The sequence below is a fragment of the Mastigoproctus giganteus genome, chromosome 3, assembly GCF_048544385.1.
Source record: "Mastigoproctus giganteus isolate SK-2022 chromosome 3, ASM4854438v1, whole genome shotgun sequence".
Classification (NCBI taxonomy): Eukaryota; Metazoa; Arthropoda; class Arachnida; order Uropygi; family Thelyphonidae; genus Mastigoproctus; species Mastigoproctus giganteus.
In genome coordinates this window covers 108,201,065-108,219,109 of record NC_143577.1, presented here as the reverse complement: position 1 = coordinate 108,219,109, position 18,045 = coordinate 108,201,065, and the positions used below count along the sequence as shown (strand labels likewise).

At 37.5% G+C, this 18,045-nt stretch overlaps 1 protein-coding gene across 1 annotated transcript in view; it reads left to right on the top strand.

Moving 5' to 3' along the window:
- LOC150088213 (protocadherin Fat 4-like) overlaps positions 1–18,045 on the top strand; it is a 415,241-nt gene that overhangs the window by 226,166 nt on the left and 171,030 nt on the right. Inside the window, exons 21-24 of the mRNA XM_090369387.1 lie at positions 8,814–9,053; positions 9,232–9,492; positions 10,464–10,566; positions 10,844–10,971. Of these exons, the coding sequence (XP_090225513.1) occupies positions 8,814–9,053; positions 9,232–9,492; positions 10,464–10,566; positions 10,844–10,971 (732 nt within the window). The remainder of the gene's footprint in view (positions 1–8,813; positions 9,054–9,231; positions 9,493–10,463; positions 10,567–10,843; positions 10,972–18,045) is intronic.

Here is an 18,045-nt window from a genome sequence, read left to right as displayed (position 1 = left end):
CTGAGCCATCGCAGGAACTTAGAATTTAGTGTAAACTACAAAATCCCTAACAGGTTCACGTATAATCAGAAGGATGGTGTACCATGCCAAATTAAAAGTGCCTAAAATTCGAAACTTATCGCAAAATCTGGTTGATATGCTCCCTTATTTGTTAAAAATTGATAGATATTTCTTATCATTAATTCTTTTGATTACAAAGTTGTCGTGTACTTTAATTATTTTAATAACACTAAATTTAAGCATTATTGCGTTATGAAGAGGTAAGGTTGCCTTCACTTAGGTCGATTCATTATTAATTTATTGGTTTTGATTCTGTTAGAAACCGTAGAAATTTCACATTTCTAATATGCTGATCGTTGTAGTGGAAACTGTTTCATTAAGAACTGAGTTGGTTTATCCGATATGAAAATTTTATTTTATGAAAACCCCAAGCACAAGATGTATTAGAACCTATAGTTCTTAGTGTCGTGCATGGGTTGAAGACTTACAGGAAGAAAGAAGATACTTGTTGGCATTAGAATTGAATTATTGTAGATTGTAATTTTCCGGAAATACTTATGAAGGAAGGTTGTTCCAGAAAATGGAAGTTGAGGGAATAAATGAGGAAGAAGAAAAGTTTTATTCTGTGAGTTTGAAGTTGGATTGCTGACTGGTTGACGCACGTGTTCGGACTGATTTTGAAGAGAGTGTGGAATTTTAGAAGACAGTTCACCCATGGAAGTATCTATAGAAAAGGTCTGCAGCAGAAACAGAACGTCAATGAGACAGAGAATGGAGAGAATCTGTTAGAGAGGAGTCATTAATTAACCTAACTGCCCTCTTCTGAATGGAATCAAGAGGATTTTGGGACACCATCCCCCAGATGTGGGAACAATATTCCATGGTAAAATGGATTTGCGATTTATACAGAGCCAACAGCTGTCTAGAGGAAAAGTAACCCGAGAGTGAAAGAGAAAACCCAGTTTTTTGGATGCAGAGAAAGCAATATTTGTGATGTGCTTATGCTTAAATAGATTAGCGGTCAGGATAATCCCTAATAGAGATATGTGATCTTGCCTAGAAATCTGAGTGTCATCGAATATAAGCATAGGAGCAGAAGAATCCTTTTTTTGCGAGATATTAAATAGGCCTGCATTTTAGAGGGATTGAAATCAACGAAGTTATCTTTTCCCCACTGGAGAATTACCTGAGGGTCAGCATTTAAGGAATTAGTAGTGGATATTCAAGAAGTTGTGCAGGGAAAGGAAAGGTTTCTCAACTGGAAGGTGGAATGCAATGTTCTATCGTCAGCAAAACTATGGATACGATTTCTAGTTAATATACATGAGGGAAAGAGTGGGAGAATGAAATGAACCTCGGGGAACACCAGCATTAGTGGAGAAGTTAGAGATTCGTCACCTGCAGGGATTGGTCAGAGAGAAAACTAGTTACCCAATTACAAAAAAAAAAAAAAAAAAAGCCTTTGAAATGTCAAGAGCAACTGCTTTGAGTGTCACTAAGCTATTCCAGTGAATTTTCCATAGATGGGTAACATAAGCCAATATAACACCAGTGGATCAACATTCCATACCAACAGGACCTGGCGCTTTTTTGGCATCAAGCCTGTCAAGATTCTCCTGACATCCTTTTGACGTAAAACCACTGGAGGCATTGAATAGAGTATAATGGGAATGGTAGGAGGTGGTTTATCAAGATCATCAATACATGATGCTAGTAGGTCAGCTTTATCTTTAGCTGAAGTGGCATAGGAACCATTCTGTTTTCACAGAGGTTGGAATAGAGATGGACAAAAATTGTGGCCAATAGCTTTTGGCAAGAGACCAGAATGCTCGAATACCATTGGAAAAGAAGCAAGTTTTCTACTCTTAGGCTATTCAAAATCTAGTTCGGACTGATTAATAACTGTGTTTTGCAATTGTTGCAAGCGTTGGTGTAAGCAGAAAACGAACCTGAAGATTTGGTTGCAAGTCAATTGCAATATGCAACATTCTTATCCTGAACAGTCTTAGCACATTTATTTGAAAACCAACGTTTAAATAAGGGAGGGGATTTTAAAGTGGAGTGTGGAAGAAAGGATTTCATCCCTGTAAGAATAATTTAAGTGAAACGACGTGAGCAACCGTTGACATCAGAAGAATTAAAACAGTAATCCAACCAAGAAACGAAATCTTGCAGATCATCCCATTTTGTGTTATTGTAATGCCAAAAAACACAGGGTTGAGAATGGATACGAGAGAAAGGTTCAGTTGGAGAAGAGACCAAGTACTGGTCGGAGGTACCTCGAGGACCACTCACCTTGCCCGTGTTCTTGGAAGGTTTGTTTGTGAGAAAAAGCTCAAGGATGTTGGCTGTGTGGTTAGGATAGTTCTAGTAAGTAAATGAACAATCTGTGCAAAGTCATTAGTTATTGCAAAAGCATCTCGTCCATCTGAGTTCATATGACTAGAAAACAAGCCAGCTGAAGTTGTGAACATTAAAATCACCAAGGAAAACTACCTTACTGTTAGAAGAGTTGGATTGGAGAAAGTCAAGTTTCAAAGAGAAGAAATCAAAGAGTTCCAAGTGAATAGTGGAGTTGGAAGAAGAACGGTAGAGGCAACAGATGAATTTGGCAGAATGAGGCAGAGAGATTTTAAGCCAGAGGGGATCGAAAAGAGGAGATTCCAAATTACTAAATCGCTGATTACTATACCGCCTTTGATGTCAAAGGATTCGTACAGCAAATAATTAGGATAAGTGAGATGAGCAGTGGTTGAACCGATAATTTGGACGAAAATGTATGTGGGGTTTGGCGGACTGTTGCGATATGCAAGAGTGAAAATAAATATCTGATTAATAATTAGTTCTTCAAGTGATATATAATTGCTCTGAATTTTTTCAAGGTAATTTATTCTAACATTCTGATTGAAATTTTCATTAAAAGGTTTCCACCAACTGTCCCTAAAATAGGATTAGGAATTATTGAAATGTTATGTCTGTTGGTGTTTTAGATTCTCTGATTATGTGATCGTAACAAACAGATTCATTTCAAACTTCAGAAGTGACAACCGCACTTTTGAGAGAAGACAAAATTATGGCATCAAGTGTTGTGTACTTTTGTGTTTACTTTCTGAAATTTCCTTCAGTTTCATCATATTGTACCATAAAGCACATATAGCATGAGTAAAATAAATACTGCTGACACCCTTACTGTTTCTCAGACAACGCACAACTGACATGAGCAATGGTTGAATCAACCGATAATTTGGATGAAAACGTATGTGGAGTTTGAAAGACACTTGCTACATTTATGAGGGGAAATAAAAACGTAAGTTGAAAACGGTTGGTTTCAAGATAGTTTGTGTGAAATTTTTCTTTTAACCACCAGAGAGTAACTAATTGTTGGCACCAGCTTCCGTCTGTTGTTGTAGAGGCGGGTTGCTTGAATAAATATAAAGAGGAATTGGGGGATGAATAGACGGAGTGGGCAAGGTTTTTTATTGGTTTGTTTATTTATTTTTGGCTGTTTCTGTATAAGCGTGCTTCCTTGAATAATTCTTTGCTTCCTATATTAATAATACTAATAAGGGTGATCTGTAGAAGATTCTGGTGGAAGTTAATGCTATGAGAATTCAGTTTGACGGTAGTTTGGCATGGGACGATAGGTTAAAAGTAAATACTTTTAACTGTTGTTGACCGATCCCCATTCAATTGGAGATGTACTAACTTAGCCATGTTGTTGAGTCATTTTCCGAAAGACAAAGTTATGCTGTAATGCTCGAAAAACGAAGTCAAGTTATGCTTGACTTCGTTTTTCGGCGTCTTATTATTCGGATTCATGAACCAATTACTAGAACTACTACCCTGTAGATAATACGAAATTATTTGAAATATCAATGAATACACAGCAATGCTGACTACGTGCCACAACCATCACCTCTGCCTCCAAACCTACGATGTTTTCTGGACATTTTCTAAACGTACACTCAAATTTGTGAAACTTTAATTTTATGGGGTTTCTTTCCTTCAATCAACCTTTGGTGTTCGTTGGAGATTGCGAATTGCAGTTCCTTGCCGATAGCAGGCGCACTTATCAGTGTTTCTGTCGATGCTTGGATTTCCAGTTTCAGAATCTGCAGAAATAACTTGACCATCATCTTTGGGTATTGCTGATCTTCCCTCCGTAAATATTATTTGTCTAGTGGATCAACTACTATGCTATCCTCATTCTTCTACCTTTACTCCACGTCGGCTGCAACCGATCTTAAATGGTTGATATGAAATTCGGTATCACTCAATGATAAAAAACTGATATGGCATACAATAATTAAACCACTTAATTTTATGAGCGCCGCACTGTGACTCATAAAAGCTGCTACTGACATCTGGTGATCTCTTGACATTTCCATAGGTTCCCTACTGTACACATACTGATGGTCAAATCTAATTTACTAGTGACGGAGGAGTGGCCAAATACTTTTGAGAACCTCAGAGCCGATCAGCCTTTAACTTTATAAAAATCGTTTATTGTTGGACATTATGGTTTATACCAGGATATATTGTGGCGCTTACTGTATAATTTACTAAGTGTATCTGCGTATTCTTATTTATATTTTTTTCATTATTGGTTTTAGGAGTGTCGGCGACTAAGGCCATGTTTCTCCGTGTATACTGTCTATAAATTGCACGTGCTCTGAGGTCAATTTTCTGTTTTGCTGGGAGAAAAAACCCTCGCCTGAGGCCGAGTAACTCAGCCATGTTGTAAAAAAGACCCATAAAAATTTCTCCCTTCACCTGTTTTATTCTGTGGGTGATGGAAGCTTTATACAGTGATGCCTTGCTGCTGGCAAATATGGCTCCTTATGGCCAGTAGCCATATTTTAGAACTCAACCAGCCATATCTCCGTAATCTTTCGGAATCGGCACTTTTAAATGTTTTTTTTCTTTTCTTTTTTCTTATTTTAGATCCCAGAATACTTGCTAGAAATTTTGCACATATTTTTACCTTATGTGTATTATTTTAATGATTTTATCTATTTATTTATGCTGCTCATCAAAATCTCTAAGAGAACCCTGGTGGGCAGTTCTCTGGATATACACACATCATAATTTTTATTGCTTCAACTCTAGAGCCAAAGCAAGACGTTATTTCGAAAGCCATTGGATGAAATGACCTGAGGAGTTATAGGAATTCAATGTCTTGCTAGGTCAATAAAACAATATGGTTTTAGCTACCTTTTATTACACCAAATACTACTCTTTGTCCTCTTCGATAATAGACGGCATTTAGAGATGATGTGATTTATGTTGTGTAGAGCTGAGTTGGGGAACAATGCCTCCATTTGATCAAGTCTTGCGAAGTCAACTCTAAAATGCTGCTGATTTCGTGAGTCGAAAATGTATCTATTTATTTATGAAGTGTTTCATTACGATCTGTGTTATGAAATGCTGCTTTAGTTCCGCTCTTGACCTAATGTAGTAGACTTATTGCTACTAATACTACTACTACTGTGGTATAGTATCTTGTTCTGACAGCACAAAACACTGTACGGATCTCTTTGAAAGTTCTCTGTTAAATAAAGCAATGGTCTAGCCAATAGCCTATCGAAAAATTGTGAACTCCAAGAAACTTATATTAAAATGATGACATTTATAAAAACTGTTCGGGTGCCGTATCTAGATGTATCTCCTCTCCTCTCTCCACATTGGAAGATTGATGGACCTTCTGCTACGCGACTGGACCTAGCCAAATATGAGTGCAGAACAAGTAGGGTAGTTGGCAATAGTAATTAGCACTCGTCGGATGAAACCCGTCAATCTGTGCGTTGGTTTGGTAATGCTGTGTCTGTGATTGTGAGAGGAACTTTTTGGCTTTCAGGATAATACGAAGAACTTTGAAGTACGTTCTTAGCTTCAGAAATAACATGCCTTTTATCACATTTCGACACATTCCTTTTTTTTTTTCGCTCAGCAAAGGATCCTTGGATTATTTTTATTAATTTTTTCAGTGGATTTAAACAGCATCGTCAGTTGTCGGATACAATTCATTATGAACTTCGGTTGACATTCAGATAGCTAACTCTAATATTAGTTCATTAGTAAAGAGTTTGTTAATACTGTACAATGCTTTTGTAATTACAACTGAATACGTGGCAATCAAAATATTCATTTATTTTTTGTTGAATCTTAACAAAGAAAAACCTATCGTTCAATAAAGAATAATACCGATTATGTGCATCTATAAATGAAATATGCACATAATCGGTTCTATTAAACCGGTGGTTCGCGGTTGTTCCAGGGGGTTCGCACTAAAAATTCTGTAATGGCGTCTGGTTAGATTTACATAAGCATATTATTGTAAACTACAAAATATAACTAATAATAAACAATAGGGCAAAATAAAATTAGATTAAAAGTAAAGAATTGGCAAAGAAAGAAACCACATCTCCTACAGTTCCTTATAATTAGTTTACTGTCTTATGTACATCATGTTAAATAAATATGTTTTCCATGTCAATTTTTTTTTTTCATTCTCAAGGACCATTGTTATGTATATGTAACTTTTTTTTCTTTTTTTTTTAAGAACCTATAGTACTTAGTACCGTGCATGGGATGAAGGTTGAAAAGATGAAAGAAGAAGATATTTGTTGACATTAAACTTGAACTTCTGTAGACCGTAATTTTAAGGAAATACGTATGAAGGAAGGTTGTTCCAGAAAACGGCAGTTGAATGAATAAATGAGGAAGATGAAAAGTTGGTTCTGTGGGTTTGAAGTTGGACTGTAAATGGATGTTGCCTGGCGGTGGCACGTGTTCGAACTGTTTCGAAAGAGAGAGTGGGAATTATAGAAGCCAATTCAGAAGAACAGTGCCCATGGAAGTATCTGTAGAAGAGACATGCAGCAGAAACAGTACGTCTATGAGAAAGCCAGTGGAGAGACTCTGTTAGAGATGAATCATTAATTAACCTAACTGCCCTCTTCTGAATGGAATCTAGAAGCCTGAGAGAGGTTTTGGGGGCACCACCCCAGATGTGGGAACAATATTCCATGGCAGGGCGGATTTGCGATTTATACAGAGTGAGCAGCTGTTTGGAAGAAAAGTAACGCCGAGAGCGAAAGAGAAAAACCAAGTTTTTTAGATGCAGAGGAAGCAATATTTGTAATGTGCCTGTGCCAAGAGAGATTAGAAGTCAGGGTAATCCCCAAGGTCTTGCCTAGAAATCGGAGCGTCATCGAAGATAAACGTAGGAGCAGAAGAATCCCTTTTGCGAGATATAAGACAGGACTGAGTTTTAGGATTGAAATTAAGTTATCTTTGCCCCCAACTGGAGAATTACCTGGAAATCGACATTTAAGGATTTGGCAGTGGTTACTCGAGCAGTTGAAGCTGTTTCAGCAGTGCAAGGTTTCTCAAACTGGAAGGTGCAATGTGCTATCGTCAGCAAAACTAAGGATAGGATTTCCGGTCAACGGAAAAAGGTCATTAATATACAAGAGGAAAAGAGTGTGAGAAAGAACTGAACCTTGGGGAACACCAGCATTAGTGGTGATTGGTCAGAGAGAAATCCTGGATACGCAATTTCAAAAAACAGCTGGAAAACCATACGATGGAATCTTATTTAAAAGATCTTTATGCCAAACACGATTAAAAGCCTTTGAAATGTTAAGAGCAACTGCTTGAGTTTCACCAAACTTTTCCATTGAATTTGTCCATAGATGATTAACAAAAGCCAGAATATCTCCAGTGCAACGACACTGACGGAATCCATACTGGCGACCGTTGATCAGATGAAAGATTTCCAGATAGTTTAAGAGTTGGTGGTTAATTGATTTCTCCATTACTTTGGAAAGATTAGAAGTAATCGCAAATGGGACGATAATTGGATTGAAGGGATTTGTTACCCTTTTTAGGAACTGGCTGGATATGAACAAATTCCCAAGAAGGAAAACACCTCTGGAATAAGAAAGTAAAAAAAAAAAAAAAAAATACGACACAAAACAGGAGTAAGTTCAGGAGCACAGGTTTTGAGAACAAGTGTAGAAATACCATCAGGACCTGGAGCTTTCTTAGCATCAGATTCATCAAAATCCTTCCGACATCCTTTTGGCGCAAAACCACAGGAGGCATTGAATGGAGTGTACTGGGAATGGTTTGAGGTGATTTATCAAGATCATCAATACATGAGTTGGAAGAAAAATAAGATGCTAGCAGGTCATCTTTATCTTTGGCTAATGTGGCAACAGAGCCATCTGGTTTTGACAGAGGTGGAAACGGAGATGGACAAAAATTGCGGCAATAGCTTTGGCAAGAGACCAACATACTCGGCTACCGTTTGGACAAGATGCAAGTTTTCTGCTCTTAGCCTGTTCGAAATCTAGTTTGGACTGATTAATAAGAGCTTTATAAAGTATAAATAATACTTTACACAATGTTGCTTATAAAAACGTAGTACTGGAAATATTTTATAATAAAAGTTCATAAATATTATGCGATTTCAGAGAATATAGGCTTAGCGGTTCGCATTAAACTATTATGTTGAAAGGGGTTCGCGATAAAAAAAATTACGCTCAAAGGGGTTCGCGAGTCAAAAAAAGTTGGGAACCGCTGTTAAATAATTAAACCATTAATTTTTTGATTGCTTTATTTAACTTTAGATTTTAATAAGTTCATATACCAACATACCATAAAAGTAAAAGCGAATTCATTCAACATACAAGTATAAAATACCTCAGTTTGTAACTTTTTGTTACTGTTAATATTTTTTACTTTAGTTAAATCTGCATCCCGTTAGTCAGTATTATGGTTCTAAATTAATTCTCTTGTGGTTGCAGGCCAAGGATGATGATGTAGGTGATAATGCCATCTTGAAATACCTCATAGTCGGAGGTAACGAAGATAAGATGTTCGCCATTGAAGAAGACAAAGGCACTGTAACCACAGCTGAGAAACTTAATTACGAGAGACAAGCGGAATATGTATTGCATGTAGCAGCAAGGAACATCCGTCCATTTCAAGGTCCTCAAGCTGCCGCTTTAGCCAATCCTTTTGTAAAACTAGTCATTAAGGTCCAAGTAAGTTTGTTGTCTCTCTCTTTCCTATTTGGAGCTCCATGTCTAACAGTTAAAAAAACAAATTTCTGAAAGTACAATATAAAATAAATAATGTAATCATTTGTGAATTTTTGCTATCAGTCAGATTTCGTTTTAATTTCTATTACAAATGCCTTGAAACTTTCACATTACCTTGCAGGATGTGAATGACGAGCTAGTCGTATTCAGCCAACTTTCTTACCAGTTTCATATTGCGGAGAATACCACACGTAGCAACACCGTGGGCTATTTGAACGCTAGTAATCCTCATAGGCCAGCATCTGATCAAGAAATTATTTACTGGATAGGAGAAGGTAACAAGGAAGCCCGGTTCTGGATAAATCCTAACAGTGGTGAATTAGTTCTGATGGACACCGTTGACAGAGATCCTCCTTCAAATCAGTATTCTTTCCATCTCAGGGTATGTATCCATGAGTTATTTTTTATTTGTTGCGTTATAGTCTACTCAGAATAAATTGAAATGAGAATAGTAATATGTAGCGTGGTGATTATACCGGTCGAATGATAGAGAAAATAGTAACAGGATTAAATGGATAGATAGTCATTTAATTAAGCATTGTTTAAGATATACACGGAAGATAATAATGTCTTGCTGATAGGAATTCATTATGGTCCATTATAAAAAGGAATTTGCATACTAAGTGAATCATATAGGAAAATCTGATTATTAATAGCTAGGAAATTATCTTATTATTATTTTTTTAATTGTGCCCAGTGAAACCCTGGCGTTTCAGGCCTGAAACTCCCGGTTATTCTCTTACAAATAGTCACAGAACATACATAATTTATAGACAGCTACACGTATCTTGTTTTGGAGGAAGCTGTATCGTCTCTTCAATGTTCTTAGAATAGTTTAAAATTGACGAACCACCCACTCCATGTACTCTTATGGAGTTCTGTCAGTGTCTTTGGGAAACGAAACAGATGGACAGGAATAATATTACTGGAAACAGAAAGAAATATCCTTTAGTTTCACTAGAATTGATTGACACAAATCCTTGTGCGAATAATAGCACGTTTCATTTTCTCTGGAATCAGATGTGGGTAGTTTTAATCCTTTAAGAAATTACAATACACGTGTAATGAGAATAGAGTGACAGCTATCTAATCCGGTCTTTCTTTTCATAATCCACCCCCTTTCTCTGTATATGTAAAAATTACAAAAAAGTTTTAAAAAAGAGTAATATATAAGATGTACGAGAACTGTGTGAAAATGTATATATGGAGAACTGTTTTTTTGATTAATTTCCTAAAATGTATGATTTCAAATGGATAGTCAGCGATTTCAAATGGTTCATATTTGCTTTCTTCCTTTTCTTTTTTTTTTTTTTTTTTATATGTACTTCTTTTAACCCCCAAACCATTTGGCAGGTCTATGCTCGGGATCAGCTATCCACAAATCAATTTAACACTAGCGTTCCAGTGGTTATCATCGTGGAAGATGTGAACGACAATTCTCCTACTTTTGATGAAGGTGAGTAATTATATACTCTATGTGCATCTTGTGCAATTAATATATTTTAATTGCAATTTAATCGATTGTAATTTATTTTCAATATAATTATTATGTATGTTTATTGCAGTAAATTGCGCCTTAAATATTTTTATATTATTAAACCCAGAAAGCTTTATTTTTTATTTCAAAACGATAAATGCGTGTGTTATGAAAATTATAAAACTCTGATGTGATTAACTAACAATGAAACTCTATTTGAGCAATGTGTTATTCAGCTTGTTCAATCTTTGAATAGAAAAGTACTCCCTGGAGTTACCGGAGAATCTTCCACTGGGCACTACGCTTCCTCCTTTTTATCAAGCCAAAGATATCGATGGTGGAGCAAATGGACGCATTCAACGCTATTTTATCAATGGATCCGAGGTAAGAAAATCAAAATAGGTAAATATTATTGAAAGATGTCCGGTGTAATTGCCTTGCTCGGGGCTTATTTCCACTTTAGAAATTAGATTTCGAAAACTCACGTAGGCTAAAGACTAATGTTATTGGCTGATGTTAGTGAGCTACGTTATGCTCATTGATAATATCCAACGACGTTGATTGAACTTAGAAATTTAATAGAGTGAGGCGGATTGGGTCCAGTCGTTCGACAGATCAAGTCAACTCCTCCTCATTATCAGGAACACTCACACAGTATAACAGATTTGTTCTTAACACTGAGGTCAGTTGCATTGACATGATAACTATACAACGTAGAAATAGATTATATAAGACAATGTATATATGAGGTTGATCAAAACATGGAAATTGAATGCTTTTCTCCAGTTAATCGCACCTTGCAAGGGCGCTACCTCGATGAATGTGGACCAGGGTGCTACTGCATATCCAGATATGTTTTCACCTTATTCCATTAATTCAATCGGTCGTGCCCAGCCTGTTTTTGGTCCTCACGATTAACCATATCTGAGAATGCAGAAAAATTGTGCATTAAATTCGTTCGTAAAGTTGCCACTGAAACTTAACTAACTGATGCAACAATGAGCTGTGTTAGCGCTTTTAAGTGGTTCACTGTTTTACAATTGGACACGTGTCTATCGAGAGTAACGAGCATTATGGTTCCCCTTCCGACCTCAACCAATGGAAACTATAGTTTGTGCTTTCGGCTAATCAGAAAATGTAAGTTTGAGAAATGCATGCAGCACTGGCAGGAACATAGAATAAGTGTGTATTTGTCTACGAATAATGCTAATTTGCCTCCACAGTAGTAAGCTGAGACTTACTGCTTTGAAAGCAAATTAGCATTCAGTCCCTGAAGTGCAGTACGTTAGTTTCAGTGGATTCAATCTACACACGTTTTGATCAGTAATGCACGATTCTTGTGTTGATTGAATGTTTCTGCTTTAATGAAATTAGTGCAAGACAGCGAATACGAGTTGAAAGTGAATAATTGAAGGTCATAATATTAAATTTCTTGGAAGAATGTAGTAAGTTGAAAATAGAATAGTTAAAAATCTTTTGACGATTATTCATTACTGTTTTGTGGCCGCTCTTCTTCCTCGTAAATTACAAACGATTTCAAGAAATGAAAATAATTTAAAAAGTTCTGTTTTTTTCCCTGCCCATCATGTGTTGGTTTTCTTCATTTCAACTCTAAATGAATTAGATAGCTCTAATTCTTTTACAGTTGGAATTATAAGCTATCTACAATGGCTTACATTACATTGAATAATTCTTACAAACATTGAATGATTCTTTATTCTTCTTAAAAGAAATCTTTTTAGAAGAATGAAGAAGATTCTCTTTATAGCTATCTGGTTTCCTTCAAACTTTCCTACTCTTGCTTATTGTCCCTCTTTATTAGATCTGCTTGAACAGCAGATCCATTAAAACAGATGGCAGGCGCCATTTACAATACAGTAGCTAATACATCGCCTTCTTCTCTGTTTACGATTCTCGTATTCTTTGCGTTAATGATCCGTCAACTGCATTTCAATGTTCGGTGACAGTTCTCTACTACAATTATGAAGTCTACAAAGTCATCACTTTCTACTTAGACATCAACGAATTTCCATCATGTGTTGATTCTCTTTCTCATCAGCTCAACAAACATAATTTCTGCATCCTTTTAAATGCAAATGAAATAATTTCCACTCCAAATAAAGTAATTAGTATTTTCTGTTGACAATTTGATTCAAAATTCTCTCCCTGAATTTAATGATACCTTCAAGGATTTAGGAATCTTGTTGTGATCTGATTTTCAGTCCTCTTGTCCCAACTGATATTTAAGCTTCTTAGCCTTAAACATTTCTCTTCGGCTTTTAGGAGTGACAAAAATTATCATTTTTCTCCATAAGGAATTTATATTTCCGAATTTTGACTTTTGGAACCTGGTTTGCACAATAGCAATACATTTGTTTAGAGCGAATTCAAATCAAATACTTATGCTTTCGAGATATTATTGATAAAGTTTTGTCAGTGAACTCCACTGGCGAAACTTTATTTATAACTACAGTGAACTTCCTTCACTGACGAAACTAGAAATAGAATATTCACCTTTTTAGAATTTTTACTTCCTGCTCTGATTATCAGCTCAATCTGTCACTTTTCGTATAGCAAATCAGAAACTCCTTTATGGATCATTTATCGCTTTATAAACAAATTCTGCTTGAGTTCTTGCCATCAAACGTATTTTTAACTGTTTGTTTATTATATTCACCATTTAGCAGACAATCCTCCGTTTCTTTTCCTTTAAATAATAAGCAAAGATCAAATTGACTACGCCTCATCCCATCTAGTGTATATTCAAAAAATCACTCTTTACTCTAATCCATTAAGCCCATAAAATCTTGTTATAAATTCATATATTCTCTCCATGTTGATAGAATCACTCATGAGCTGGATAAAGAAAATAATTTCGGAATTGTTTACTTGGATTTAAGCAAAGCGGTTTGACTTAATCACCCGTCAGATCTTACTGTATAAAGGAACATGATGGAATCACAGGATGGCTGCCTGCAGTACAGGAGGCAGATGGTTGTTCTTCATATTGAGTTAAAGTAGGAATGGTGTTCCCAAAGATCGTAACAGGGACTACTGTTGTTTTTGATTTTCTTAAATGGCATTGATGAAGGGATAAAGGGCGTGATGTCAAAATTTGAGATGAAGAACCGTAGATTAGTTAATTAGCAGCTTATCAGTGCCAAGTAGAGCTTCTTCAGGAAGACTTAGACAGACTTAAAGGATGATCGGAAAAGTGGCAGCTATGTTTTAATGCAGGAAAATGCAAGGTCTTACACTTGGGAAATAGCAGCCCCAAAATAACCCATATATTTGGAGGAGTTGGACTAAAAACCGAAGAGGAAGAAAGGCATTTCTGAGTTAAGATACAATCGGAAACGACGTTCTGCGGGCAGTGTAGAAAAGCCTTAAGAAAGATCCATGTTGTCTCCCTCTTTGCACAGATATCCATCAAACTGACCTTCGATTTTCCCCAAGTTGTCAGCCTCAACTTTTGGAAAATCGAAGATTAAGTGTTCGCCAAAAGAAATCCCTCTGCAATCCAATCTAAATCTCTCTCTCCGTCTGCCCCATATTTCCGGAATCGGTTATCACAATGAGAATTTCATTCTCGTTCATTTCTCTCTAGTTTTTTCTCGGGGCCTTGTGCATCTCACGCATTCTGTAATATGCCTGCAGCTTCACATAGGTTATATTTTATTTCTGCAAACCTCGACTCATACATTTTTAATTTATATTTCTAAATTTCTGTTTTATATTCTTTTGCTGCATTTTCTTTTGTATATAGTCTCTAATTTTGTGTTTCACCACCTTTTCATCCCCTATCATTTTAAAATTATTATTTAACCTTACTTTACATTCAACTGCTTGTTAAGAATTTTACGAGTCATTTCGTAATCTATATGAGGTGTGGCAATAAAATTCGCTGATTGGTGCTGTTGCGCACAGCAACAGCACCAATCCGCGAATTTCCACACCTCATCGACATGACCGCACCGGCCATGTCGATGAGTTTGAAAATGAAAGTGATATGTTGTAGTTCAAACTTCCTCCAACAGATTCTGGTACAGAGTTTTCCCAGTAGGCGACAAAAAGGGCTTCCCTGCACCTTCCATGGCCACTCCATTGACCCTACAGGAAATCGGAAAACAGAGAAAACAAAACTCGCCACCCACCTGCAGCAGATCTGGCAGGATAGATGATCAGAATCCACAAAAGGGGAAATAACGAGGAAATTTCTGCCTAATATCGGAAGATTATACCCAAAAAGCATCATTATGGTTTCACTCTGGACTGTACACAACGTATCTTTTAACAGGTCATGGGGCCCTGAATGCCAAACTAAACAGTTTTAAATTAGTGAACGATCCCCGCTATGTCTGTGGGGAAGTGGAGACATAATGTACAACTGTGAAAACTATGAGGATCTCCGCTGCCTCCTGACGACAAAACTGACTTACTTCCCTCGCGACAGGGAATGAGACCTGTTGGACTGGCAAGAGGCGTATAAGGAGTTGCCAAAATTCGCCCCATAACTGTTCACCCGAAGGAGGATACTTATTGCTATCTACAGGGATCAAGAATAGATACCATAACAAAACTAACCATCCTTGGACCCAACCAAACTGGCTCTCAACCAGATACAAGACTTTTTTTTTTATTTGAGACTGAACTAGCATAAGGGACTCGGAGAACCCGACCCAAGGTAGCGAAGGAACCCGCTCAAGATTAATACCACGGACCTGACAAACCACAGACGGACTGCACGGATGGGATTTATCCCACGAATGACCTTATAATTGGTGTGATCCCTGCTGGTATCAGACTGGGACAACCGGGCAGATCGCAGCTCTGCTGCCAAATGCCATTTGGCGATCTGAATAGGGTGCTCTAACCCTATTCACTTTTAATTATCAAATCCCTGGCAGGGGGAAGTTACTTTTTTTTCTGTTTCCTCCCTCCCCAGCCGTCCCCCCTTTCTTCGCCTGCCTCACTGATCTTCTGGGATCAGCTTCTCTATCGTCCCCATACTTCTGCCTTCCCCCAGTCTTCAGTCCCCCCTACTCTGCCTAACACGCCAGTGTAATCCCCACACAACTTATCAAAAATTTTAAAAATGTCCAAATTTAAACAGTGCTTATGTAAACCTTTTAGCCTTCTCTATTTCCTGGCGTTTAACTTTTTTTTTAGGCCCTAGCCACTGAAATCTCAGGAAACTAGGTGACAGAACCTGCCAGAGTAAAAAAATCCAACTACTGGGTACCTGGTCTGCCTCCACGTGGCCAAGTGTGGGCAACGTTGGGTCCTAGCAGGGGTCTAGCGGCTAAATGACCAGAAGAATAACGATACATAACACTACACTTACAAAATCCATACACTTTTTTTAAATCTCTGGCCTTTACAGTGAACTGTTACACCCACAACGTATACTACGCGGAGACAGGGGAAAGCCCTGGTGCCGTTAGACGCGAATACACTTTATACTTAATAACAGTGAAAATTCCGCCTTCATTCATTTTACTACTCTTCTCAGAAGCTTATAAACCACAATCTGTTCCTCTCTAGGGTGACTGGTTGCCAAATTCTGTAGCCCACATAACCGAAGTCTTTCCTCGTATGGTCGCCCTTTTGCCGACTGTGGGTTGTTGGACCGTTCCAAGATGGCCAATGTCTTTTTTCAGATCAGGTCTCCATACTTGGACACAGTATTCCAAATGCTGTCTTACAATTGCATTAAATAGTGGGCTTATGACCTTCCAATCTCTACATGATATTGTTTGGTAAATAATCGATAGGGCACCATGCTTGTTTACACTGCTCAGAAAACTTCCTACCTACCTGTATTGTAACTCCCAGATCCCTGTTTTTTTAATTCAGCCCCACGAACTGTATAAGTTATTTTGGGATTTCTATTCCTCAAGTGTAAGACCTTGCGTTTTGCTTCATTAAAAATAGCTGCCACTTTCCTGACCATTCTTGAAGCCTGTTTAAGTCATCCTGAAGGAGCGCATTTTGGTACTGGTCATTAACTACTGTCCCAGTCTTTATTTCTGCAATTTTTTTTTTGATATCCTGATCTCTATTCCCTTCGTTAATGTTATGTTATTGATAAAAATCATTAACAATGGTCTTAGGATCGAACCTTTGGGTACTCCACTTCTGACGTTACACTAATATGAAGAATATCCGTTGATCGCAACTCTCTGCCTTCTGTTCTGCAACTACCCTGCCTGCGGTCCATCTTAGAATCTTTCCATTAATCTCAACATATTCCAGCTTATACAGTAACCTCTCGTGAGGGACTGAGTCATATGTGTTGCTAAAATCCAAATATACTGTACCGATATTCTTCCCTATTTTGACTCAGTTACTCATGCAGTTTATGAGTAACTGTGAGAAATAGCTTAGCTTAAACATGATTTTCCCTTACATAGCATGCCTTTAGAATGCTATTTCTTTCTAAATGTTCCCGGGTTTGACTCTTAATCACAGCTTCTAAAACCACTGAAGCCAGACTAACCGGTCTGTCGTTACCGACTTCACTCGTAGAACCACCTTTATATATTAGCGACGTTGACACCACCAATCCAAAGAAATCTCTCCCGACTCCAATAATGCCCTCATAATTAACCTCACTAGTTCGATACACTCTCTGGCCATCTCCCTCAAAATTACTGGGTATATGATATATCATCAACCCCGGGAGCCTTACTTGTCTATATGCTGGAAAGTATTTCTAATAAACAATCATCAGTAATTTCGAAATCTCTAATTTCGTATGGTCCAAACTCACTTGCAAAACCTCTCTTCAGCGTGAAGGGTCTTTCGTCAGTAAAGACCTATGACAAGTACCTATTCAATTCATCAGCTGGGTTATCTAAGACTTTTCCACATCCAGTACCCACTGGTCCGATCTTATTCATTTTCTTCTTTGAATTCACATATATAAAAAATTCATTGTCCCAATTCTTTGCTCACTTAGCCAGGGCTTTCTCATACTCAGACTTGGCCTTACTGACCTTTATATATTGGCAATATCTGTAATACTATTACAGATCGATTTGTAGATGTTGTAGGCTTCAGTACCTTTCATCGCTTTGTAACTTTCCCATGCCCTCTTTTCTGCGCATGGGAAAATGCCATATTGTTTCGTATATGTTGTCTGTAAATTTCGTGTGTTCTCAGGTCGATTTTCTCTTTTCTGGAAGGAAAAACCCTAGTTTCCGGGAGGAAGAAAAAACATGCTACCCTCGCCTGAGACCGACCAACTCAGCGACTTTGTGAAAAAGCTCACAAATTCCTTTCGTCATCGACGGGGCTCAGACTCGGGTCTTTTTCGCATGGTGTGGGGAGGACGGCGATACTACCAACTGGCCTGCACACGAAGGCTTTTCCTTAATGGTATTTATGCGTTCATGGCTTCTGTGATTATTCCTTTAAAAATATTCCGTGATTCTAATGTATTCGCCCGCCCGCCCT